This window comes from Ictidomys tridecemlineatus, chromosome 5, assembly GCF_052094955.1.
Source record: "Ictidomys tridecemlineatus isolate mIctTri1 chromosome 5, mIctTri1.hap1, whole genome shotgun sequence".
NCBI lineage: Eukaryota > Metazoa > Chordata > Mammalia > Rodentia > Sciuridae > Ictidomys > Ictidomys tridecemlineatus.
The window spans coordinates 136,035,501-136,062,666 of record NC_135481.1 but is presented as its reverse complement, the minus strand read 5'-3'; the positions used below and the strand labels follow the sequence as shown (position 1 = coordinate 136,062,666).

The following is a 27,166-nucleotide window of genomic DNA, read 5'->3' as shown; positions in this document are numbered from 1 at the left end:
AATTTGCCACATATACCAAAAACTATTGTAAATTTCTATATAAAGAATAAAAGAGAGGTCTGGGGTTGGGGCTCAGTGGTAGAGTGGTCACCTAGCATGTGTGAGGCACTAGGTTCCATCCACAGCAACACATGAAAATAAATAAAGTTATTGTATCCATCTACAACTAAAGAAAAAAAAGAATAAAAGAGAGGAGATCTAAGATGGTGGACTAGAGGGAAGCTGCATTCCTCATCTCACCGTGATTTGGGATACAAGCAGAGGAAATACTGTTTCTATGAGAGTTGCTGCCCACCAATCCACCACCCTTTGCCACCCCCATGCCTTTGCCACACACTGGGATTGCCTGCATTTCCCCGCAGACCACCAGCCATTAGCCTGTGGATTGCCACTGCCCAATGCTGCCTGGAAGTCCACTGTCAGAGTACCCGCAGGTTTGGTTACAAGCAGCCCCCACCATCTGCAGACACAGGCCAGGGCCTGGAAGTCCAGGGCCTAGGGACGTGCAGGTTTATGCTGCCATCTCAGGGAACACTGGCCAGTCTGGGGATATGGGCCAGGACCTGGAGATTTATTCTCAGTGTACCTTCAGGTCTATTGCACCTGAGGGCTCCCTGCTGCATGTGCTAGTGGCCACCATTTGGATGCCTTTTTACAGGGTTGCTCCTTTGTATGAGTGCATCCCTGGTGGTCCCCTCTGCAAGTTAAAACAGCATTGAAATCTTGGGACTGCAGCAAGGCAGAGCCTGGGGAATGTGAAGCCCAGATGCCTTAGATTGTGGCTGGGTCTGTGTGGCCCAGACTGGGCTTGGCAAGCCTGTGGAAAGCTGGATACTGGGGGCAGGATCTGGGGGAAGCACAGGTTGGAGAAACTAGAGAGAACCAGGCACTCTCGACCTCAGTGAGTCCTGAAGTGCAAGGGGACAGAAGGGGACAGCTACAATGGGTGCGAAGACTGGAAGAGGGTGCTATCGGCTCACCCAGCCAACCAGTCCAGCATCCACCAGAATGGAGCTACCATCAACTTTGACAACCATAACTATGGCAGAGAAGGGAAGCTAAGAAACGTTGGAACATGAATGGAAATGATTGTTCAATATTCCATTGAGACTTTCCTGTTCTCTTTTTTTTTTTTTTTTTTCTTTTTTGGCCCTCTCTGTCTCACATCTCTACCATCTTTAAAACCAAACATTTTTCATGCATCAATTTATTGAGGAATGGGACGTCTGAATAGTACATTACATGTGTATTCTATATTTTTACATTTAAAAAAATCTACATATATTTCCTCTCAGTTATTTGCCTCCCCTGATTCTCTTTCTCACTTCTCTCATGCTAACAGCCAACTTCTATTAATTCCTCCTTCGCTCTTACTATAAATTTTTACCTCTATCTTCTCTCCATCTCCCTCATAAATATCACATCCTACACTACTTCTGTTCCTCTTTGTCCATCAATTGAAACAGTAAACCCTTTAAGCAAACTTACTGTTTATACTGTAGATAATAATTAAACGCCTCATTTTTGTTTATTGCAACAAAACTATAGATGCCTTAATAGGAGCTATTTGGTGTAAAGCTGTATATTGCTTGTATGGGTGCTGTTAATATTGGTGTCCTCCTTAAAGGTAAGGTACTGGAAACCTTCATAGACACTCTACGATTGCAGGGTAGAAACTGTACTGCTTCAGATCCATACAATTAGATGGTAAGACAACATGAAACATGAAAAACAACATGAAAAAACAAGGGGAAAAACCATCTCAAACAAACCAAGATGTTCCAACAATAGAATCCATAGATAACACAGTATAAGAAATGTCAGAGTAGGAGTTTAGAAGGTGCATAGTTAGGATGATCTTCAAAATAAGGTATAGATGGTATTAGAGAGAAAGTACAGAAAGTGAAAGATCACTTCAATAAAGAGGCAGAGATAATAAAAAGGAATCAAGCAGAAATCCTCAAAATGAAGGAAACAATAAACCAAATTAAAAATTCAGTGGAAAGGGCTGGGGATGTGGCTCAAGCGGTAGAGCGCTCGCCTGGCATGCATGTGGCCCAGGTTCGATCCTCAGCACCACATACAAACAAAGATGTTGTGTCCGCCGAAAACTAAAAAATAAATATTAAAAAAATTCTCTCTCTCTCTCTCTCTCTCTCCTCTCTCACACTCTCTTTAAAAAAAAATATTCAATGGAAAGTATCCCAATAGACTAGACCTCTTGAAAACAGAACCTTAGTTAATGAATACAAAATATTTCTTTTGAAAATAAAGTTGACTATACAGAGGAGATAATAAGAAACCATGAACAGAACATCCAAGAATTATGGGATAACATAAAAAGACCAAATTTAAGATTTATTGGGATAGACAAAGTTGTGAAGATACAAACCAAAGGAATGCACAATCTTTTCAATGATGTGATATAAGAATGAAATAGAAAATCATCTATAAGAGGCTTTTGGGACCCCATAGGTACAAAATTACAGCAGACCCACACCGAGGCACACTATAATGAGAATGAATAACAGACAGAAAGAGGATAGACTTTTAAAGGCTGTAAGAAAAAAATGTCAAATTACATATAAGGGGAAACAAATTTGGATCTCATCTAATTTCTCAGCCCATACTCTAAACACCTGGAGGTCCTGGAATAATATTTATCAAGCTCTGAAAGAAAATGGATGTCAACCAAGAATTGTAGAGCCAGCAAAGCTAAGCTTCAGATTTGAAGATGAAAGAAAAACCTTTCATGATGAACAAAAGTTAAAAGAATTCACAACTAGAAAGACTGCACTATAGAATATTCTCAGCAAAATATTGCATCAGGATGAAATGAGGAAAAAAAATGAAAACCAGCAAAGGGAGGAACTACACTAAAAGAAAAGTCAGTCAGAGGAAAAACTAAGACAAGTTAAAAACCAAAAATAAACCAAAATGACCAGGAATACAAATCATATCTCAATAATATCCCTGAGTGTTAATGGCTTAAGTTCATCAATCAAAAGACATGGACTAGAAGATTAGAATTTTACAAAAGAACCAACAATATTCTATCTTCAAGAGACTCATCCTCTAGGAAAAGACATCCACAGACCGTTGATGGTAAAAAGTTGGGAAAAAACATATCATTCATATGGACTGCATAACCAAACAGGGGGTTCCATCCTCATATCAGATAAAGTGAAATTCAAGCCAAAGTTAGTCAGAAGGCATAAAGAAGGACATTTCAGACTGTCTAAGGGAATCATACATCAACAAGACATAACAATCGTAAATATTTATGCCCAAACCATGGAGCATCTACATACATCAAACAAACCCTTCTCAATTTCAAGAATCAAATAGACCACAACACAATAATACTGAGTGACTTTAATACACCTCTCTCACTACTGGATAGATCTTCCAAACAAAAACTAAACAAAAAAAACTATAAACTAGATAATACAATCTATAATTTAGACTTAACAAATATATATAGAGTATTTCATCCTTCAAGCAGCGAAAATACTTTCTTCTCAGCAGACATGGATCCTTCTCTAAGAGAGACCACATGTTATGCCACAAAGCAACTCGTAGCAAATACAAAAACGTAGAAATACTACCCTGCATTCTATCAGATCACACCAGAATGAAACTAGAAATCAACAATAAAATTAAAAATAGGAGCTACTCCAACAACTGGAGACTAAATAACAATCTATTGAATGACAAATGGATAGCAGAAGAAATCAGGGAGGAAATAAAAAATGCTTTGAGGTAAATGAGAACACCAATACAACATATCAAAATCTCTGGGACACTAAGAAGGTAGTGCTAAGAGGAAAATTCATTGCATTGAGCTCATTCATTAAAAGAATAAAAAGTCAACATATAAATGATATAACATTACATCTCAAAGCCCTAGAAAAAGAAGAACAAATCAACAGCAAAAGCAGTACAAGACAGGAAAGTATTAAAATCAGCTGAAATCAATAAAAATGAAACAAACAAACAAAAAAAAACAATTCAAAACACTGACAAAACAAAAAGTTGGGTCTTTGAAAAAATAAATAAGATTGATAAACCCTTAGCTATGCTAATAAAGGAGAAAACTCAAATTACTAATACTCATGATGAAAAAGGAAATACCACAATGGACACTACTGAAATACTGAAGATAATTAGAAACTACTTTGAAAATTTATACTTCAATACAACAGAAAAATTCAAAGATATTGAAAAATTTCTAGAGACATATACTACTCAAACTGGATCAGGAGTTTAACAATTTAAACAGATCAATTTCAAGCAATTAAATAAAAGTCGCCATCCAAAGCCTACCAACCAAGAAAAGCCTAGGATCAGACAGATTCTCAACCAAGTTCTATAAGACCTTCATAGAAAAATTAACACCAATACTCCTCAAATTATTCCCTGAAATAGAAAAGGAGGAAACCCTTCTAAACTCATTCTATGAAGCTGGTATCACCCTGATACCAAAACCAAACAAAGACACATCAAGGAAAGAAAACTTCAACAGACTAATATCCCTGAGGAACATAGATATAAAAATTCTCAATAAAATTCTGGCAAATCACATTCTAAAACATAAAAAAGATAGTGTGCCATGATCAAGTGGGGTTCATCCCAGGGATGCAAGGTTGGTTCAATATACAGAAAATTAATAAATATAATTCATCACATCAATAGATGTGATGATAAGAATAATATGATAGATGCAGAAAAAGCATTTGACAAAATACAGCACCCATTCATGTTCAAAACACTAGAAAAACTATGCACAATACAAACATCTCAATGTTTTGCAAACATACATTATAAAAGTTATCTATGCTAAGCCCAAAGCCAACATCATTCTAAATGGAGAAAAACTGAAAGCATTCCCTCTAAAAACTAGAACAAGAAAAGGAGGATGCATGCTCCCACCACTTCTATTCAACATAGTCCTTGAAATTCTTGCCAAAGCAATTAGAAGAAAGAAGTTAAAGTAATATGAATAGGAAAAAAAGAACTCAAACTATCACTGTTTGCCACTGACATGATTCTATATTGAGAAGATCCAAAAAATTCCACCAGAACACTTCTAGAATAAATGAATTCAGCAAATAGCAGGATATAAAACTAATACCCATAAATCAAATGTATTTCTATATATCAGTGATGAATTCACTGAAAGAGAATTAGGGAAACTATTCACAGTAGCCTCAAAAAAATAAAATCCTTGGGAATCAATCTAACAAAAGAGGTGAAAGACCTCTACAATGAAAACTACAGAACACTAATGAAAGAAATTGAAGAAGACCTTAGAAGATGGAAAGATCTCCCATGTTCTTGGATAGGCAGAATTAGTATTGTCAAAATGGCCAAACTACCAAAAGCATTATACAGATTTAATGCAATTCCTATGAGAATCCCAATGACATTCTTCATAGAAATAGAAAAAGCAATCATGAAATTCACTTGGAAAAATAAGAGACCCAGAATAGCCAAAGCAATCCTTACCAAGAAAAGTGAAGTAGGAGGCACCACAATACCAGAGCTCAAACTCTACTACAGAGCTATTGTAACAAAAGCATGGTATTGGCACCAAAGTAGAACAATGATAAAGAATAGAAGATACAGAGACAAACCCACACAAATATGGTTATCTCATACATTGGAAAACATACATTGGAAAAAAGATAGCCTCTTCAACAAATGGTTCTGGGAAAACCAAAACTCAACTCAAGGTGGATCAAAGGCAAGCACTAGAACAGAGACCCTGTGCCTAACAAAAGAAAAAGTAGGCCCAAATCTGCATCATGTCTGCTTAGGACCCGACTTCCTTAACTAGACACTTAACAAGCACAACAAGTAAAATCAAGAATCAATAAGTGGCATGAATTCAAACTAAAAAGCTTACAATAACTTGAAGAGAAATCCTACAGAATGGGAGAAAATCTTTATCATATATACTTCAGGTAGAGCACTAATCTCCAAGATATACAAAAAATTCTAAAAACTTAACAGCAAAAAAAAAGTCAATAAATGGGCTAAGGAACTGAACAGACACTTCACAGAAAAAGAAATACAACTGATCAACAAATATTCATATATTCATAAAATGTTCAACATCTCTAGTGATTAGAGAAATGCAGATCAAAGGTACTCTAATTTTTCGTCTCACACCAGTCAGAATGGCAATCATCAAGAATACAAGCAGGTCCTGGGGATGTGGCTCAAGTGGTAGCGTGCTTGTCTGGCGTGCGTGCGGCCCGGGTTCAATCCTCAGCACCACTTATAAACAACGATGTTGTGTCCACCAATAACTAAAAAATAAATATTAAAAAAATTCTCTCTCTCTCTCCCTCTATCACTCTCTTTTAAAAAAAAGAATACAAGCAATGATAAATTTTATGAGGATGTAGGGGAAAAGGCACACTCATACATTGCTGGTGGGACTGCAAATTGGTACAGCCAATGTGGAAAGCAGTATGGACATTCCTCAGAAAACTGGGAATAGAACCACCATTTGACTCAGCTATCCCACTCCCCTGTTTATACCCAAAGGACTTAAAATCAGCATACTACAGTGATGCACTTATATCAATATTTATAGCAGCTTAATTCACACTAGCTCAACTATAAAACCAACCTAGATGTCCTTCAACAGATGAATGGATGAGAAAATATGGTGCACATACATAATAGCATATTACTCAGCCTTAAAGAATGAAATTATGGCATTTTCAGGTAAATGGATGGAGGTGAAGAATATCATGCTAAGCGAAATAAGCTAAGGCCAAATGTTTTCTCTGATAAGCAGATGCTGATCTATAATTCACACAGGGGATGGGAGGTAGGGAAGAATGGATAAACTTTGGATTGTGAAGTGGGGTGTGAATGAAGGGGAGGTGGTTTGGGGGTGGGAAGGATGGTGGAATGAGAAGACATTATGACCCTATATTCATGTATTATTACAGGACGAGTGTGACTATGCATCATGTAAGGCCAGAGGGAGAAGTTGTGCTCCACTTGTGTATAACATCAAATGCATTCTGCTGTCATGTATAACTAATTAGAACAAAATTTTTAAAAAAGAATAAAAGAATAGTTTCTAAAACAGAGAGAAAAAGAAAAAAGGAAGTACTTTATAAACTTTAAGTACTTATTAAATATAAAGAATTTACTTTTTACTTTAAGCAAATTTGGGGCCTGTGTCTAAGCTTCTATAAATTATCTTCCATTTTCACCTATTTTGAAACAGTTCCATATTTTTGTTCTCATTCATACCTATGTGATCATCAACTCAAAGAAAAGGGTTTTGTCACTATAGAGGTGGGGAACTTGAGACTAAGTTTGGAGACCAGCTAAAGATCAGAGGGTACCGCCCTCTGAGGAACTGGATCCTCCTCCCCACTCCTGATTCTAGTTTTCATAAAAGCAGATCCTAGGAGCTTCCTTTTTTAGGATCATGTAAAAAGGAAAGGAGTGGGCATCACTGAAGATGATAGTGGAAAGGGATGGGACAAGAAGCAAAAACTCACACTACCTCACTTGCCTCTATCTACTCCCTCCCCCCAAATTATATTTTAAAATATTTAACTGATAAAGAATTGTATATATTCAAGGTGTACAATGTAGTAACTTTATATACACACATACACATTGTGTAATGATAATCACAATCAAATTAACAAACACATCCATCACCACCCATGCAGTACATTAGATCCCCAGAACTTGTTCCTCATATACATCAAACCTTTTGATTATATCCTGGCTTCCTCCTTCTCCTTCTCCAATCCCCCATTCCTGAAAACCTCTGATCCTCTCTCTGCTTCTGAGTTACACTTTTTTAGATTCCACATAGAAGATCCTAAGGTATTTGCCTTTCTGAGTCCAGTTAATTACGCTTAGCATAATTCTTTGGTGTCTGTAATTGTAAATGGAATGCGTAATGCTTCTCATAACGCCAGGGCCGGGCCGGGCCTTCCTTCTCCAGCCCGCCGGGGTTCCTCCACACCCGGCTCCAGGGCTGTTTCTGCGCTAGCCAAGCCCCATAATACCGACTCCCACCGCTGTTCCGGTGACTAATGGCCCCCGTCCCTTCGGGGGCAGGGCACAAGCCTGTGCAAAGGCCTGGAAGCACAGCAGCATGACAAATGGCTGAAATTTATAGCCAACTGAAGCACCGCCTTTGGAGCCTCGGTTGGAGGTCGGGATTCTCTCCTCGAAGGACACGCATCTTCTGGGGTTCGGGGTGCGCAGTGGGCAGGGGCACTGGGAGGCGTGGGCTGGAGGCCCGAAAGGAGGCTCGGGCAACCGGGCTTTTCCTCCCCCTCGCGTCCCACCCCCGCCTCGGAGCGGGGTTCAGACCCCAGGAGTGGAGGCAGCCGAGGCCGCGCGCCCAGGCCCCGGGCGCAGTCTACCCGCGGGGGCGGCGGGGACCGGCGCGGGCTTGGCGCTCACTGCCTACCCCTGGTAGGTGGCGGGGTCCCAGGCCCCGGGCAGTCGCGCGCTCTGCACCGCCTTGTTCCGGAGGGCGCTGTCGTGATAGATGCGGCTCATTATTCCGACCGCCGAGGCCACCGGGTGCGGTGCGGGGAGCCGCTGGCGCACCCGGGGTGCACAACGCGGGGAGGCGCCTGGAGGCCGCGCCGGGATCGGCACCGCCAGGCCCTCAGGTCCCGACTGCGCGGCTCGGCCCTGGGCGTTCCCGGCCGGAATTTAAAGGGGCCGAACTCCACTCCTGCCCGCCACAAGCTGCGCGGTGCGGGAGCGAGGAGGGGGGTTACGGAAGCACTCAAGGCTAGGTGCTTATCACCAGTCACGTCCTTCTCTTCCTTCTCTTTGCTCTCGTTTTGCCTTCCTCGTTACTAAAAAGGAAATTCCTGCCCCAGCGCACACACAAAGGGGGAAATTGAGGCCCAGAGATCCTACAGGATCTTTCTTAGGATTAGCTCTGGAAGGATGTTTTTCCAGGGATCAGGAATGGAGAAGAGGGAAAATCCCTTAGGGAGGAAAGAGTGGTCAGCATAGAAGCAACCTTTTATGCCGGGTCCGCAGTCCCACAATAGCTGGGGGAGGAGTTCCAGGGATCAGTGACGAAGGAGTCTGGGATTGGGTGTCAGATGTAAGACACACGGAAGTTTGAATCCCTGCCGTAGGTGTGAGCTTGGTTAAGTTCCTCAGCCTTTCTGAGCCCTCGCTTCTTTGTAGAATGGAATCAGTATCAGAGCGGTTCTAAAAATGCATTACCTTTCCACAGCATGCTTTACCCGCCCAACCGCCCTCTTTCCACACAGTTCCTGGTCTTCTCCGACCCTGGGATTGTTGGGAAGCCTTAATTCTCTGGTTTGGCCGGTTCGTGGCAGTACCTGGGGCAAACGGGCTCATTGGAGGGATTCAAGTATGCCCTTTGGGAGAACACTGAAAGGGGACGCAATCAAGCAGACACCTGGGAGGATGAGCTGTCAATGTTGGAAGAAACAACCTCTCCCACACACAGGACATTCGTGTGTCCCAGGCACTTTAGCTTTCAAGAGCCCCTTTCCTCCATTAAGAGTTTTTTTTTAATTCTATTTTAGCACTGGGTTAGTATAAGAATGAATATATTAATATTATATATTAAAACTTTTATTCGGCCTAAAAATTTTTTAAAGAAATTAATATGGGCACCGGTGGCCCCTGCCGTACTCCAGCTACTCAAGAGACTGAAGCAAGAGGATAGTAAATTTGAGGCCAGGCTGAGCAACTTAGAAAGACCCTGTCTCAAAAAAATAAAAATAGAAAAGGCTGGGAATGTAGCTCCTGGTAGAGTGTGCCTGGGATCAATATCCAGTACTAGAAAAAGAAGAAAGAAAAAGAAAAAAGGCCCCTAAAAGTACAATGGGACCTAGGCATTGTATCCAATGGATTAGTCAGCCCCACCCTCTATCTGGCCTACCTGGCTGTTGGGTTCATGTTCCAGAAAGAAGGATAAAGAAAAGACCTACTGGCAAGTCCCCCTGGGAAGAGTGGTCCTTTGACCTTGTCTCCTCAACGGTCTCTAATTAGCCTCCCAGCTAATGGGCAGGCTGAGGCAGGAGGATGAAGTTCTGAGGCCAGTCTGGGAAACTTAGCAAGACCCTCTCTAAAAATAAAATAAAAATACCTGGGAATGGAGCTCAGTGTTAGAGTGCATGCCTAGCATGTGTGAGGCCCTGTGTTCAGTCTGTGGCCCTCCAAAAATTTTTAATTCAATTCTTTAGTTCCACTGGCTGCATTTAAGTGCTTCACAGCAACATGTGGTTAGTGGCTACCATTTTAGACAGCACAAATGCAGAACTTTGTAATCCTCGCAGAAAATTCTATGGACAGGGCTGCTCTAAGTCCTTTCTTATAAAACAAATTCACCCCATTAAGACAATCTACAGACCAGGCATCAGCAAGGCAGAGGAACCTAATAGAACAAGAAAAAAACTTTTTTAAAGTTTTCAATATTTTTCTTAAAAAAATTGATTGTTTTGAGGGGAACAATCCAGAACTTTGATGGATTTTCTTTAGATAATTTACATTTATAAATGTCTTTCTGTTAAATTATAAACCACTGCACCAGGCATGGAGGTACCCACCTGTAATCCCAGTGATTCAGGAGGCTAAGGCAGGAGGATCAAAAATTCAAGGTCAGCCTCAACAATTTAGTGAGACCCTCAACAATTTAGCAAGACCCTGTCTCAAAATGAAAAATAAAAAGGGCTGGGATGAAGTTCAGTGGTTAAATGCCCCTAGGTCCCCAATACCAAAAATAAATGAATAAATAAATAAGGTCAAGGATGTGACTCAATGGTAGAGCACTCCTGAGTTCAATTCCCAGATGATGATGATAATAATAATAATAGACCAAGAAGTACAACATGGAGAAAATTATCAAGTTATCTAGAGTTAATACTATATAATATTTGAATCTTGCTGCTGATTGACACCACTTGCTGTGATTTTTGCCATCATCACACTTTCTTTTACAATTTTGTCTTTTTATATTATTAGCAGAAGCAGATTTATAGGTGGAAAGATTTAAACCTCCAATCCCTCAGTCCATGTTTTTTTTTTTTTTTTTTTTTTTTTGGTGGTGGTACTGGGGATTAAACTCACATCTCATATGCACCTTACCACTGAATTACATCTTGTTTTATTTTTCAATTTTGAAACAGGGTCTCACTAAACTGCCCAGACTGGCCTTGAACTTGCAATTCTCCTGCTGCAGCCTCCCAAGTTGCTGAAATTACATGCATGTAATAATGCATGGACCCACCATGGACCTCTTTTGAGAACAGCAATGTATGAACCTTACAATAGGGTCACATCAGCGTGTGCTTTTGTAAAATTTTCATATATAAGTTAGTTTCACATCAATCAGTTAAGATCACCATCTCTTTTTGCCCAGAATTCTCCTTTGCCTCATGTAGGTTGATGGGGGAATGAGATCTCAGTGAGGGGACATTGATGTGGATATGTTTAGTGTGGGTTCAGTGGAATCAATTCATGTGGTCTATAGTCTTTCCACCTTAGTGGAAGATTGCCAGCCATCTTAGTGTAGGGATTCACTACCCCACTCTGAGATGACTTACCTGGTACAGGGCACAAAAGAGGTGATTGATCACAGTAGAAACGTGCCCTACAGTGCCTAGCACTGAGACTTTGTGGGTAATAAAGAAGAAACAAGATGTGAAATATAAAGAGCCAGAAGCTGGTATGTAGAAATTTATTCCAGTCACTAGACAGGTGAAACTGTAAGTGAAGGATATGTTTCTCATTAACCCTAGTCCAAATCAAAATTCTCTCAGGAATGCTCTCATTAAAGAAGTTTTATGTAATTACAAACACACCAGCCTTTCTGTTTCCCTTTCTCTGGTCATTGGGCAAAATAAAATTCGTCAGGATTCCTGTGTAGGGAACACACAAAACAATAAAGCAAACAAGAAGTGCATTTGTGTGTGGATTTGTAGGTTTCATGCATCAGATCACATCTTAACATATCTGACACATCTTGTCTTGACAAAGTCTGGTGGTTCCAGAAGAAATTGCCATCAATGCAGTGAAACAGCCTGCAGAATATACACATCCACACCACAGAGTAAAAGATACAAAACAAAAGGAGGCACTTGAGAGAGAAAGCATGACATAAAATAAGATGCCAGAAGGAGGACCAAACCTATTCATCATGCTAACATCAATAAAGGCAAATGGAATAAACCTTGTTTGGAAAGAAAATCTATGATATGCCTTTCAATTGGACATCTTCTGTGCCTTTAAATGTCACATTTCTGCAATTCTGGCCTCTCTGTAGTGACCAACGTGGCTTTACCATCCACTGACTTCACATAGAAACAACACTTCACGCCTCACTTCTTGGTCACTTTACCCCTGAGACAGATGGTCCCATGTGTGTTGCTAGAAAAAAGACTCCCAGGACAGGATTGTGAAACTGAATTGCTTTCTGTTTTGATGGAATAGGGGCACTCTAACCTATGGTGAGTGAGTGCTGATAACTCTTGGCATAAAGTAGCATCAGGATTACTAAGGTTGTCACCTCTGGCTAGTTGGGGTGAGGTGTAGGTGGAAGGTGAAATTGGGCTGGAAAATGGAGTGCCTGTGGCACTTGTCTGATATGGGGGCAATGATCATTAGAAGAAATATAGAGTAGGCCAACTTTTTTTAAAAAAATATTTTTAAATTATCAATGGACCTTTATTTTTATTTATATATGGTGCTGAGAATGGAACACCCCACACACACACATGCTAGACAAGGGCTCTACCACTGAGTCACAACCCCAGCCCCAAGGCCAGCTTTTATTTTTTTGGGGGGGGGGAGCGGAGCCACATCTCCAGCCTTATTTTGTATTTTATTGGAGAGACAGGGTCTCACTGAGTTGCTTAATGCCTTGCTTTTGCTGAGGTTGGCTTTGAACTCAAGATACTCCTGCCTCAGTCTTCTGAGCTGCTAAGATTATAGGTATGCACTACCGCACCTTGCTGTTTGCAGTTTTTTTTAAAAATAAAAAAATCGTATTTACTTAGAAGCATTTAGAATATCAACAATTGAAACAATTGAAACTTTTTTTTTGCAATTACAGAGTGATATTCAGTTAACAGAACAACAATTATCTCATATAAGCTGCATCAGAGACAACTGAAGATGAAAAACTACTGTCCCCATATATAACTAATTTGTGCTGGGCACCAACAAGAACCTGCTTTAAATTTCCAAGCCAATTTACAACCCCATCCTGTACCAGGCAAGGTTAGTGGTGAGTGAAAATACCACCAGGAAAGGGCTATCTAAAGACACATTCAGTAGTGTGTTATCTATAAAAAAAAAAAATGACATTGTACAGTTTAAAAACAAATCTTACACAGCCTTGCATTTCAATTTTTTTTCTTGAAAAAGAGTGAGTTGTGTACAGGAGGGTTAAATGTTTTATAGACAAGAAAAAAAAAACTTCGCTAGAACCAACTTATTCATCCTCATCATCTTCTTCATCTTCCTCCTCTTCCTCCTCTTCCTTCTTTTTCTTGCTTTCTTCAGCCTTGACAGCTCCCTTTTTTGCTGCATCAGGTTTTCCTTTAGCTCACTAGGTAGCAATACCCTTTCTGTATTTTTCCTTCAGCGGGGCAGCTTTCTTTTCGTAAGGCTGCTTGTCACCTGCAGCGGTGTGATTCCACTTCTCGCCGGTTTCTTTGCAGCATCATCAATGGATAGGCCAGGGTGTTCTCCCTTGATTTGGGGGCAATACTCAGAACAGAACAAGAAGAAGGCCAACGGAGGCCTCTTGGGTGCATTGGGATCCTTGAACTTCCTGTTTGTTTCCCCTTTAGGAGGGATATAGGTTTTCATTTCTCTTTCATAATGGGCCTTGTCCACCTTTCCCAAGTCTTCAAATTTTCCTTTCTCTTTAACAGACATGGTCTTCCACCTCTCTGAGCACTTCTTAGAAAACTGAGAAGTTGACTGAATCATCTGTGTGCTTCTTTTGTGCTCCTCCCAGCAAGTTTGCACAAAGAATGCATATGATGACATTTTGCCTCTCAGCTTCTTAGGATCACCATGTTTAGTTATTTTTTCTCAGCGAGTCACAGAGTCACCCAATGCCCTTCCGGCTCTCACTTGCTCCAGTGCTGTCTCTGAGAACTCAGTGTACTGCAATGGCTGTTGCTTTTTGCAGTTTTTAAAAACATTCTTATATCTTAAAGTTTCAAAGTCAACTGCTAAAAGTTAGGCTCAGCAACTGTTTGTAAAATGACGGAGCTACCAATGATAGCTGGAAGTGCAGTCCTGGTAGCTCTCATGTCCCATTTAAGGCCCCACCAGGAAAAGGGTGGAGCTTGGATCAGGGGCATGGGGTAGGTGAGCCTCAAAACCTTGTACCTTGAGAAACTTGAACATGAAATCTTGAGTGTGAAACTTGCACATGACAATGGGATGGAGATGTCAGAGCTTCCCTGACACAGTTCTAAGAAAGAGGTCACAAGATTCAAGGAGAGTGGAACATTAGAGTGCATCTATTAGGTAAGACCTAAGATCCCACCATATGACCTTTCCAGGCAGGCCCAGAAAAAATAAGGTAAGTATTTTTGAAGTGCCCTGTAGGGCTGATAGGAGTACACACTGTCAATGAACCAGACGCCCAAGTAAAAGTGGATTAGGTACTTGGGATGGCAAAGGCCATTTATGGAGCCCTTCCCTGCCAGGTCAGGTAGATGTAATTACTGGAAGGGGCTGCAAGGACAGTGCAGGCAGTTGGGATGCCTTGGAAAGCTTTGTGGTTTGATTAGTGTCAATGTGGATTGACAGCCCATAAAGGTGTTGTTTCATTTGTGTTTTAAAAAAAAAAAAATCTAGCATTAAGAGTCAAAAGACTGATTCTCACTGAAAAGGAAAATTCTAGTACCTACTTCATTTACCACCCTGAATCAATTTTTGGATTGATCAGAGTCTATTAGCTGGAGGAGAGGCTGGGCTTCCTTGAGGAACACCATCTTATGTAGTATGCTGGTCGTCTTTCTCCCAGGGGATCAGTGGCCACTTGACTGAATAACTGTGCACTAGGGCAAAGAGACTACTCAGAATTTTACAGGATTGTTAAATATGGTTCTTAAGTTGGGGGAGTGGGCAATGAGGAGACCTGTAATGCTATCGTGGTATTCCTATTTGTGGAGCCAGGCACAGTGGTGCACACCTGTAATCCTAGTTACTCAGAAGGCTGAGGCAGGAGGATCGAAAGTTTGAGGTCAGCCTTGGAAATTTAGGGAGACTCTGTCTCAAAATAAAACATAAAAAGGGCTGGGGATATGGCTCAGTGGTAGAGCAACCCTGGGTTCAATTCCTAGTGCCAGAAAGAAGAAGCAGAGGAAGAGGAAGAAGCAGCAGCAGCTTATAGAACTCAAGCACTTAATGGAGTTTTGACCCAGTTCTTTTTCAGTTGGCCCAGTAAGTGTCAGGACAGTGAACTCCCTTAAAGATAAAAATGTAAAAGTACTGTGAATGTACTAGGAAAAAACATGGAGAAAACTAGTTAACTAGTCTAAGTGTAGGATAGCCTTTCTAAACAAACAAACAAAAAAATTTCAAAACTCAGCTATTAAAAAAACTGACAAATTTTATTCCATGAATTTTAATGTTTCTGTGCTCACGTGTCAATAGCATGAGAAAGGGTGGTGGCGGCAGGGAGGAAGCACTATTCTTGATTTAAATGGCTTGTCAACGTACTAAAATGTGCTAAACCTCACCCCATGATTTTAATTTGTATACCTTTAATTATGAATGAGGCTGAGCATCTTTTAACATGATTTACAAACCAGTTATTCAGTTTTTCGGTGAAAGCAGATTTTGACTTTCAGCCATTCTCCACCCCTGTTGGTAAAGATCAAAACATTTGCTAATACATATTTGACTACACCTTAAATAAATAAACACTTATATGCATTTTGGGGGAAAACTCATGTGTGAATTGATGTGGATTTTTTAAAGGGACACTTGACAATATGTTAAAATCATTAACACACATGTCTTTTGACTCAGCAATTCTATGTTGTTGTTTATTGTTTTGTTTTGTTTTTGTACTGGAGATTGAACCCAGGGATGCTCTACCTCTGAACTACAACCTAACCCTTTTAAAATTTTATTTTGAAACAGGGTCTTGGTAAGTTGCTGAGATTTATTTAGCCTTGAACTTGCAATCCTCCTGCCTCAAATTTTGGAATACCTGGGATTAGAGAGGTATGCTCCACTAAGACTGACTTTATCAATCCTATTTCTAGGATAAGAAATATATGTGTGTGAAGCCATATGTATGTGAGCATTGTTTGAAATAGCAAACTCTAAAAACAATCTAAATATCCATTCATGGGGAGCTGGCTAAATACATTATGAAATAACAGTTCAAATAAATACTATGGAGCTGTAAAAAAATGAATGAAGCAGATATACACATAACATATGTTTCTGTGTGTATGCACAATATTAAAATATTTCTATTATTTTTAAGTGAAAAAAAAGGCAAGCACAGTATAGCATACCTAGCAGTCAGTCTTTGAAATATTGAGAACTTCCCCTCTGCCAGGAACTGTCCTAGGTGCTGGAGATACAGAGATAACCCAAACAGGTCAGATTCAAGCTGACATTCTGGTAGAGCAGAAAAATGATGAACAAGTAAAATAACCCATAAATGAGATAATTTCAGATGGGGGTGGGGAGATCAATGCTATGAAGGAAATTCAACTAAAGCTCAGGACTGTGAAAGATTAGGTGCTGGGGGTGGCGCTGTTTTAGAACAGGTGGTCAAGGGGGACTTCTATAAGGTGCCATCTGAGTTGAGGCAGCAGGCACAAGGTCCCAGAGGCAGGAAAAAGAGTACTTTAAAGTACTGAAGGGTCCAATAATGGCATAAGCTGAAGACAGTGACTGACAGGTGGGGCAGAGCAGTACAGATCAGGTCTGAAAGACAGGCAGGCTTGGAATTTGCATTTGGTTCTAGAAACATGTTCTCAGTGTGCAAAAAAGGGGCGTAACAGACACACATAAATTCACTTCTTCTTGCATTTGTGCTTGTTTATATACATAATATATTTGGAAAGAAATATAAGGCTGATAATGGTGGCTGCCCCAGGGAGACTGGGTAGGAAAGAGATTTATGTTTTGTAACATAGTTTTTTAAATGCTGTTTGATATTTTTACCATGTGCCTGAATTACTTTTTCAATTAAAAACTAGTTAATTTTTTAAACTGTGAAAACATCTTAATATTCAATCTCAGTTGTAATCAGAGAAATGCAAATTAAAACATCAAGGAAAGAAGTTTTTAAGAAGGATTTAAAAACTCATAAAGCTCATGGTTGATGAGGATATAAAAAGACTCTTTTTTTTTTTACTATTTGTATATCTTATTTATGGAAATGAGCAATAGTAAACCTTGCTTGAGGATCACTTGACTATTTTGATATCAAAGGCCTTTAAGTGTTTTGGTAGATCCTTGCTTCAATCATTCCATGTCTGTGAATGACCTCACAGGAAAGAATCACAGATAGATACAAATATTAAGCTCTGAGGATATTTATTCTAGTATATCTATATCAGGGAAATGACAGCAACAGTTTAAATTCTAGAGTCAATTATTTAAATAAAAGAGGGTAAATCTGTACAATAGAATATTATGCCAGTATTTTAAAGACTGTTAAAAGAATATTTAATGACAATTCATTTTAAGTCCTTCGGGTATAAACAGAGGAGTGGGATAGCTGGGTCAAATGAAGTTTCCATTCCAAGTTTTCTGAGGAATCTCCATACTGCTTTCCATGGTGGTTGCAACAATTTGCAATCCCACCAGCAATGTATGAGTACACTTACTTACCTACATCACAAACACTTATAATTGCTTGTATTCTTTTTTTTAAGAGAGAGAGAGAGAGAGAGAGAGAGAGAGAGAGAGAGAGGGAATTTTAATATTTATTTTTTAGTTTTTGGCGGACACAACATCTTTGTTTGTATGTGGTGCTGAGGATCGAACCCAGGCCGCACACATGGCAGGCGGGCGCGCTACCGCTTGAGCCACTTCCCCAGCCCAATTCTTGATAATTTCCACTCTTACTAGAGTAAGATAAAACCTTAGAGTAGTTTTGATTTGCATTTCTCTAATTACTAGAGATGATGAACATATTTTCATACATTGGTGGATAGATTGTGTTTTTTCTTCTAAGAAGTATCTGTTCAGTTCCTTAGCCCATTTATTGAATGAGTTATTTGTTTTTTGGGTGTTAAGTTTTTTGAGTTCTTTATATATCTTGGAGATTAGTGCTGTATCTGAGGTGCATGTAGTAGAGATTTTCTCCTGTTCTGTAGGCTCTCTCTTCATATTATTGATTGTTTCCTTTGCTAAGAAGAAGCTTTTTAGTTTGAATTCATACCATTTTTTGTTTTTTTAATTGATTTTATTTTTTTAATACATGACAGTGGAATGCATTACAATTCTTATTACACACATAGAGCACTATTTTTCATATCTCTGTTTGTATATAAAGTATGTTCATACCAATTCATGTCTTCATACATGTACTTTGGATAATGATGTCCATCATATTCCACCATCATTGCTAACTCCCTGCCCCCTCCCTTCCTCTCCCACCCCTCTGCCCTATATAGAGTTCCTCTATTCCTCCCATGCTCCCCCTCCCTACCCCACTATGAGTCAGTCATCTTATATCAGAGAAAACATTCAGCATTTGATTTTTTGGAATTGGCTAACTTCACTTAACATTATCTTCTCCAACTGCATCCATTTACCGGCAAATGCCATGATTTTATTTTCTTTTATTGCTGAATAATATTCCATTGTATATATATTCCACATTTATTAATCCATTCATCTATTGAAAGGCATCTAGGTTGGTTCCACAGTTTAGCTATTGTGAATTGTGCTGCTATAAACATTGATGTGGCTGTGTCCTTGTAGTATGCTGTTTTTAAGTCCTTTGGATATAGACTGAGGAGAGAGATAGCTGGGTCAAATGGTGGTTCCATTCCCAGTTTTCCAAGGAATCTCCATACTGCTTTCCATACTTTTTCTTCTGTGAAATGCACAGTCTCTGTATTAATGCCTAAGTCTTTGATCCACTTTGAGTTGAGTTTTTTGCATGATGAGAGATAGAGGTTTTGGGTTTTTTTTGGTTGTTGTTTTTGTTTTTGTTTTTAAGAGAGAGTGAGAGAGGAGAGAGAGAGAGAATTTTTAATATTTATTTTTTAATTCTCGGCGGACACAACATCTTTGTTGGTATGTGGTGCTGAGGATCGAATCTGGGCCTCACGCATGTCAGGCGAGCGTGCCATATCCCCAGCCCAGAGATATAGGTTTAATTTCATTTTTCTACATATATATTTCCAGTTTTCCCAGTACCATTTGTTAAAGAGACTACCTTTTCTCCAGTGGATGTTTTTGGTGGTTTTGTCTAGAATAAGATAACTGTATTTATGTGCATTTGTATCTGTGTCTTCTATTCTGTGCCATTTGTCTACATGTATATTTTGGTGCTAATACCATGCCATTTTTGTTCAATAGCTCTATAGTAGAGTTTAAGGTCTAGTATTGTGATGCCTCCTACTTCACTCTTCTTGGTAAGGATTGCTTTGGCTATTCTGGGTCTCTTATATTTCCAAGTGAATTTCATGATTGCTTTTTCTATTTCTATGAAGAATGTCATTGAGATTCGCATAGGAATTGCATTAAATCTGTATAACGCTTTTGGTTGTATGGCCATTTTGACAATACTAATTCTGCCTATACAAGAACATGGGAGATATTTCCATCTTCTAGGGTCTTTTTAAATTTATTTCATTAGTGTTCTGTAGTTTTAATGGTAGAGGTTTTTTACCTCTTTTGTTAGATTGATTCCCAAGGATTTTACTATTTTAAAGGCTATTTTGAATGGTGCAGTTTTCCTAATTTCTCTTTCAATTCATTTCATTGCTTTCAATTCAATTCATTGCTGATGAATAGAAATGTATTTGATTTATGGATATTGATTTTATATCTGCTATTTGCTGAGTTCATTTATTAGTTCTAGAAGTGTTCTGGTGGAATTTTTGGAACTACTCAATATAGAGAAGTTCAATATAGAATTATGTCCTTGAAAATAATAATAGTTTGACTTCTTCTTTTTCTATTTGTATCCCTTTAATTTTCTTCATCTGTCTAATTTTTCTGGCGAGAGTTTCAAGGTCTATGTTGAATAGAAGTGGTGAAAGAGTGCATCCTTGTCTTGTTCCAGTTTTTAGAAGGAATGCTTTCCATTTTTCTCCATTTAAAATGATACTAGCCTTGGGCTTAGCATAGATAGCTTTTACATTGTTGAGGTATGTTTCTACTGTCCCTAGCTTTCCTAAAGTTTTGAACATGAAGAGGTGCTGTATTTTCTCAAATGGTTTTTCTGAATCTACTGAGATGACCATGTGATTCCTGTCTTTAAGTCTATTAATGTGAGGAATTCCGTTTATTGATTTCCATATGTTGAACCAACATTGAATCCCTGGGATGAACCCCACTTGATCATAGCACACTTGCTTTTAAAAATCTTTTTGTATGTGATTGGCCAGAATTTTATTGAGAATTTTTGCATTTATGTTAATCATGGATATTGGTCTGAAGTTTCCTTTCCTTGTTGTGTCTTTGTCTGATTTGGGTATCAAAGTGATACTAGTTTCATAGAATGAGTTTAGAAGGGTTCTCTCCTTTTCTGTTTCAGGGAATAATTGGAGGGGTATTGGTGTTAATTCTTGTAGAACTTGGTTGATAATCTGTCTGGTCCTTGGATAGTAGGCTTTGAATGGCATCTTCTATTTTATTGCTTGAAATTGATCTGTTTAAATTGTATATATCCTCCTGATCCAGTAGGGGTAGATCATATGTCTCTAGAAATTTGTGTCTTCGAGATTTTCTATTGTATTGGACTATAAATTTTCAAAGTAGTTTCTAATAATCTTCTGTATTTCAGTAGTGTCCATTGTGATATTTCCTTTTTCATCACAAATTATAGTAATTAGAGTTTTCTCTCTCTTTTTCTTCATTAGCATAACTAAAGGTTTATCAATTTTATTTATATTTTTAAGAAGCAACTTTTCATTTTAGTCAATGTTTTGAATTTTTGTCTGTTTGTTTGTTTCATTTTCATTGATTTCAATATGTTCCTGTCTTCTACTGATTTTGGTGTTGATTTGTTCTTCTTTTTCTAGGGCTTTGAGATGTAATGTTATGTCATTTATATGTTGACTTTTTATTCTTTTAATTAATGAGCTCAATGCAATGAATTTTCCTCTTAGCACTGCCTTCTTAGTGTCCCAGAGATGTTGATATGTTGTGTTGGTGTTCTCATTTACCTCTAAGCATTTTTTATTTCCTCCTGATTTCTTCTGCTATCCATTTGTCATTCAATAGATTGTTATTTAGTCTCCAGTTGTTGGAGTAGCTCCTATTTTTAATTTTATTGTTGATTTCTAATTTCATTCTTGTATGATCTGATAGAATGCAGGGTAGTATTTCTATGTTTTTGTATTTGCTAAGAGTTGCTTTATAGCATTACATATGGTCTTTCTTAGAGAAGGATCCATGTCTGCTGAGAAGAAAGTATATTCGCTGCTTGAAGGATGAAATACTCTATATATGTTTGTTAAGTCTAAATTATAGATTGTATTATCTAGTTTGTAGTTTCTTTGTTTAGTTTTTGTTTGGAAGATCTATCCAGTAGTGAGAGAGGTGTGTTCAAGTCACTCAGTATTATTGTGTTGTGGTCTATTTGATTCTTGAAATTGAGAAGGGTTTGTTTGATGTATGTAGATGTTCCATGGTTTGGGGCATAAATGTTTACATTTGTTATGTCTTGTTGATGTATGATTCCCTTAGACAGTCTGAAATGTCCTTCTTTATGCCTTCTGACTAACTTTGGCTTGAATTTCACTTTATCTGATATGAGGATGGAACCCCCTGTTTGGTTATTCAGTCCATAAGAGTGATATGTTTTTTCCCAACTTTTCACCTTCAACGGTCTGTGGATGTATTTTCCTAGAGTGTGAGTCTCTTGAAGACAGAATATCATTGGTTCTTTTGTAAAAATCCAATCTTCTAGTCCATGTCTTTTGATTGATGAGCTTAATCCATTAATACTCAGGGATATTATTGAGATATGATTTGTATTCCTGGTCTTATTTTTGGTTTTTAACTTGTCTTAGTTTCTCCTCTGATTGACTTTTTCTTTAGTGTAGTTCCTCCCTTTGCTGATTTTCATTTTTTTCTCATTTCCTCCTGATGCAATATTTTGCTGAGAATGTTCTGTAGTGCAGTCTTTCTAGTTGTGAATTCTTTTAATTTTTGTTCATCATGGAAGGTTTTTCCTTCATCCTCAAATCTGAAGCTTAGCTTTGCTGGGTCTACAATTCTTGGTTGGCATCCATTTTCTTTCAGAGCTTGATAAATATTATCCCAGGACCTATAGGTGTTTAGGGTCTGGGTGAGAAATCAGCTGAGATCCAAATTGGTTTCCCCCTATATGTAAGTTGACATTTTTTTTCTTGCAGCCTTTAAAAGTCTATTCTCTTTCTGTCTGTTATGCATTCTCAATATAGTGTGCCTTAGTGTGGATCTGCTGTAATTTTGTATCTTTGGGGTCCTGAAAGCCTCTTATAGATGATTTTCTATTTTATTCTTTAGATTTGGGAAATTTTCTGATATCACGTCATTGAAAAGATTGTGCATTCCTTTGGTTTGTATCCCCACATCTTTGTCTATCCTGATAAATCTTAAATTTAGTCTTTTTATGTTATCCCATAATTCCCAAATGTTCTCTTCATGGTTTCTTACCATCTTCTCTGTATGGTTAATTTTATTTTCAAGAGTAAATATTTTGTCTTCATTGCCTGAGGCGCTGTCTTCCAAGTGGTCTCATATATTGGTGATACTTTCTGTTCAATTTTTTGATTTGATTTTGTATTTCCTTTATTTTGAGATTTCTGTTTGATTTATTTTTATAATCTCTGCCTCTTTATTGAAGTGAGTTTTCAGTTCTTGTTTTTTTCTCTCTGATATCATCCTTTATTTAGAAAATAAATTTAACTATGTATCTTCTAAATGCCATCTCTGACATTTCTTCCACAATATTTTTTTATGAATTCTAGACAACATTCTTGATGTTGGAACATCTTGGTTTTATTTGAGATGCTTTGTTCCCTTGTTTTTTCATGTTTCATGTTGTCTTTCCATCTAGTCGTATGGATTTGAGGCAGTAGTTTCTACTCTGTAGTCGTAGAGTGTCCATGAAGGTTTCCAGTACCTCACCTTTAAAAGGGATACCAATATTAACAGCACCCAATGCAAACTACATACAGTCTTACACCAAATAGCTCCTATTATGGCATCTATAGTTTTGTTGCAATAAGTAGAAATGATGCATTCGATTATCATCAATTATCATTCAATTATCATCTACAATATAAAGTTTGCTAAAAGGGTTTACAATTTCAAATGATGAAGAAAGAAAGAATAGAAGTAGTATAGGATTTGAGATTTATGAGGGAGAAGGAGAAAAGATAGAAGTAAAAAAAATTATAGTAAGAGCAAAGGAGGAATTAATAGACATTGGCTGTTAGCATGAGAGAAGTGAGAAAGAGAATTCAAAGAGACAGATCAGTGAGAGAAAAATATATGCAGATTAAAAACAAAGTAAAATTTTAAAAATACATATCAAAACTGTAATATACTATTCATAAATCCATTCCTCAATAAATTGATGCATGAAAAATATTTGGTTTCAAAGATGGTAGATATGTGAGAAGGATAAAAAAAGGGAGGGGAGAATCTCAATGAAAAATTCAACACTTTTTTTCATTGTTGTTCAAAAGTTTCTCAGCTTCCCTTCTCTGCTGATATGTGTGGTTGTCAAAGTTTTATGGTAGCTCCAATCTGGTGGGTGCTGGACCAGTTGGCTGGGTGAGCCGATAGCAAGATGCTCTCACACCCTCTTCCAGTCTTCCCACCTGTAGTAGCTGGCTCCTTCTGTATACCCACACATTTCAGGACTCATTGAGATGAAGACAGTCTGGTTCTCTCCAATTTCTCCAACCTGTGTTCTCCCCAGGGTAATGTCCCCATCTCTGGGTTTCCAAAGTCTTGCCAGGCCCAGACTGACCCATGCAGAACCAACTGCAATCTGAGGGATGTGGGCTTCAGATTCCCCAGGCTCTGCCTCATTGTATTCCCAAAATCTCAATGCTGTTTTATCTTGCAGATAGACCACCAGGGATGTGCTCTCACAAAGGAGCAACCCTGCAAAGCAGCAGCCAGATGACAGCCACTGGCATACCAGCAGGAAGTCCTCATTTGCAGGTACCCTGACAACTGATTGCCATGCCCTGGTCAGTGTCCCCAGGCTGAGGCAGCTACTCCCCAAGATGTCTGCAGTGTTAGCTGCAAACCTGCAGGCCCCTTGGCCCTGAACTCCCAGCCCTGCCTGGTATCCCAAGATGGTAGCAGCTTCCTGTAACCAATCTTGTGGGTACCCTGACAACGGACTTCCAGGCAGCAGTGGGCAGTGGGCGATTAGTGGATGATTCTTGGGAAGTGACCAGCAAAAGGCAGGCAATCATCAGGCAAAAGGTGGGCAAATAGGCAAATAGCCAGTGATCAGCAGCCTTTGGTGAGCAACCTGCTAATTATTTTTTAATTGTAGCAAAAATATCCATAATATAAAATGTACCATCTTAAGCATGTTTATGTTTTCAGTTCAGTGGTATTAAATATTATTGGGCAGCCTTCACCACCATCCATCCACAGATCTCATTTCATCTTGCAAAACTGAAACTCTGATCCTAGGTGAAGTGGCCTGTAATTCCAGCAATTTGGGAAGCTGAGGCAGTAGGATTGCAAGTTCAAGATCAGCCTGGGCACCACAGGGAGACCCCGTGTCAAAATAAAAAAGTACTGGGGTATAGATCAGTGGTAGAGCACCCCTAGGTTCAATCTCCAGTACCAACCACATAAAACACACACACACACACACAGCAGAACACAAACTGAAACTCTGCCTATTGAACAGCAACATACCACTTCCTTCTTCTCCTCCCCCTACCCCTTTTCTCTGGCAGGTACCAGTCCACTTTCTGTTTCTATGAATGTGACTGTTCTAGGTGCCTCATGTAAGTGGTATCATACAATGTTTGTACTTTTATAGCTGAATTATTTCAATTAACGTAATGTTTTCAAGGGTCATCTTTTCTATAGCTTGTGACAGAATTTCCTTTCTTTTTAGGGCTGAATAATTTTGTTTAACATTCACCCAGTAATGGATATTTGGGTTGCTTCCATCTTGCTTTTCAGCCTTTTGGCTAAGATCATATGTAATATCTGTTTTATCAATTTAATATCTGATACATCCTCTATCCAAAGTCAATATGTTAAGTGGATGTTTGGAGCAGGAAGATAGAACAGGAGCTTGCTCTATCCTTTCCATGTATTGCCCTAGTATAGCAATACTTCAAGGATTGTTGCACCCCACCCCACAAAACAAACAAAAATCTCCTCAAGCCTCTGCTTTCAATTCCTTCTCCTCCTTCTCCATCTCCTTTTTCTTCTCCTTCTCCTTATTCTGGTAATTGAACCCAAGGGCACTTTACCACTGAGCCATGTGCCCAGAACTTTTTATTTTTTATTTTGAGACAGAATCTCACTGTATTGCTGAGGTTGGGCCTTGAACTTGTGATTGTCCTGCCTCAACCTCCTGAGTTGCTGAGATTATAGGTGTGAACCACCATACCTGGCCCTGCCTTCAATTCTTTTGAATGCATACCCCAACTTATAATTTCTGGATCATAGGGTGATTCTGGTGTCCATCAACAGTATACAAGTGTTCTTATTTTTCATGCCTGTGAACTTGAAGACACACACACACACACACACACACACACACACACACAAGTCGGCCAAAGGAGGTTGTACTAGCAGGAGAGAGAAGAAAGCTTTGAAAAGAAAATCATGTCTGAGGAAGGTTGGTGGAGGGCATAGGGCCAGGGGGCAAGGATTTCAGGGATCCTAGCAGCCTGTGCCTGTCCACCCTGACCCAGGCCCCATGAAGTACTTGTGGATAACTGCAAAGCCATTTTTGTATTGCAGGGTTGATTTTTTTATTAATCTATAACAACTTTGTATATATCCTCCCAGTTTGCCATTCTGAACTAAATACATCCCTGGAATGTTACTTTAAAATGACATCTTTGTCATATCTTTTTAAAAATATGAGTACCGACAAATATTTCTTAGCCTTTTATTTCTGACCCACTGATTTGTCCATGCAGTTCTATGAGATATTCCAATAACCAGTGTGTTTAGTCCCCCTTTACACCCCTGTCTGCCCATTTGACCTTGAATCTTCCTCCTTGTTTTTCTAGGCATATTTATTCTGGACCAGTTAGAGCCCCTAGAGTGACAACCAATCTTTAGGACATCATTATCCTGTGCCTCCCATGTGGGTCTCTCTCTGCCCAGCAGGAACTCCCATGCAAAAGCCCAGAGTGATAGTAACTCACACTCAGCCATAAGTAAGGAATCTCTAAGTGTGTTCCCACTTAAGCTAGACCCACTATCCCCACAATATTATTGTGTTCTCTTTCACTTGATCATCCTTGCTCTTCATCCCTGCTGATTTGCTCAGAGCCCCTGGAAAACTTTTCTGTCTCCAAAAAAGGGTTAAACTTTTTTTCTTGGGCCAGAAGCCTCCTTGGTGGGCACCATTCTGTTAAGGGGCCACTATGGTTACGGAATGCCTGGGACTCTTGACTCCTGGTGTTGTTTTGTTCATTCTCCCTGAAGCTATCTGCAAGACACTGAGTTTTAGAAAATGATTGTCCCCATATTGTAAATGCCTTAATGCTGACTTTAAGGGAGACCTTTTGACAGAGCAGAGGAGGCCAGACAAATGTGGTGGAGTGATCTCTGTGGGAGTCCATTCCGGGGGCCGCCCACTGGCTCCTCTGGTCTGACAGCTGAAGATCATCTGCTTGAACAGATAGCCTGGCTGCTCAGGCATCTGGACACATTTTGATCATATTTAAATCTTTATTTGTCTTGTGTACCCCATGGAGAAATAAATGATCTCTGAGAATTAGAA

The 27,166-nt window shown here is 39.1% G+C and overlaps 1 protein-coding gene, 1 long non-coding RNA gene, 1 other non-coding gene and 1 pseudogene across 4 annotated transcripts in view; 2 read left to right on the top strand and 2 right to left on the bottom strand.

Moving 5' to 3' along the window:
- Arpin (actin related protein 2/3 complex inhibitor) overlaps nucleotides 1-9,054 on the bottom strand; it is a 17,846-nt gene extending 8,792 nt beyond the window's left edge. The window contains exon 1 of one of the 2 annotated variants that reach the window (XM_078051172.1): nucleotides 9,035-9,054. Coding sequence is in view for 1 of the 2 variants with exons in the window: in XM_005320144.5 (XP_005320201.2) it covers nucleotides 8,465-8,556 (92 nt within the window). In the remaining variant the exon portion in view is untranslated. Of the gene's footprint in view, nucleotides 1-8,464; nucleotides 8,992-9,034 lie in introns of those variants that run through there. The other variant, XM_005320144.5, reaches the window with a different exon arrangement.
- LOC144378005 (uncharacterized) lies at nucleotides 7,779-27,166 on the top strand. The gene is made up of 3 exons (XR_013439422.1): nucleotides 7,779-8,248; nucleotides 24,293-24,390; nucleotides 26,448-27,166. It is a non-coding gene; the product is annotated as an uncharacterized LOC144378005 (long non-coding RNA).
- LOC101977247 (high mobility group protein B1 pseudogene) lies at nucleotides 13,376-13,986 on the bottom strand (annotated as a pseudogene).
- LOC120887062 (U2 spliceosomal RNA) lies at nucleotides 25,369-25,558 on the top strand. The gene has a single exon (XR_005730231.1). It is a non-coding gene; the product is annotated as a U2 spliceosomal RNA (small nuclear RNA).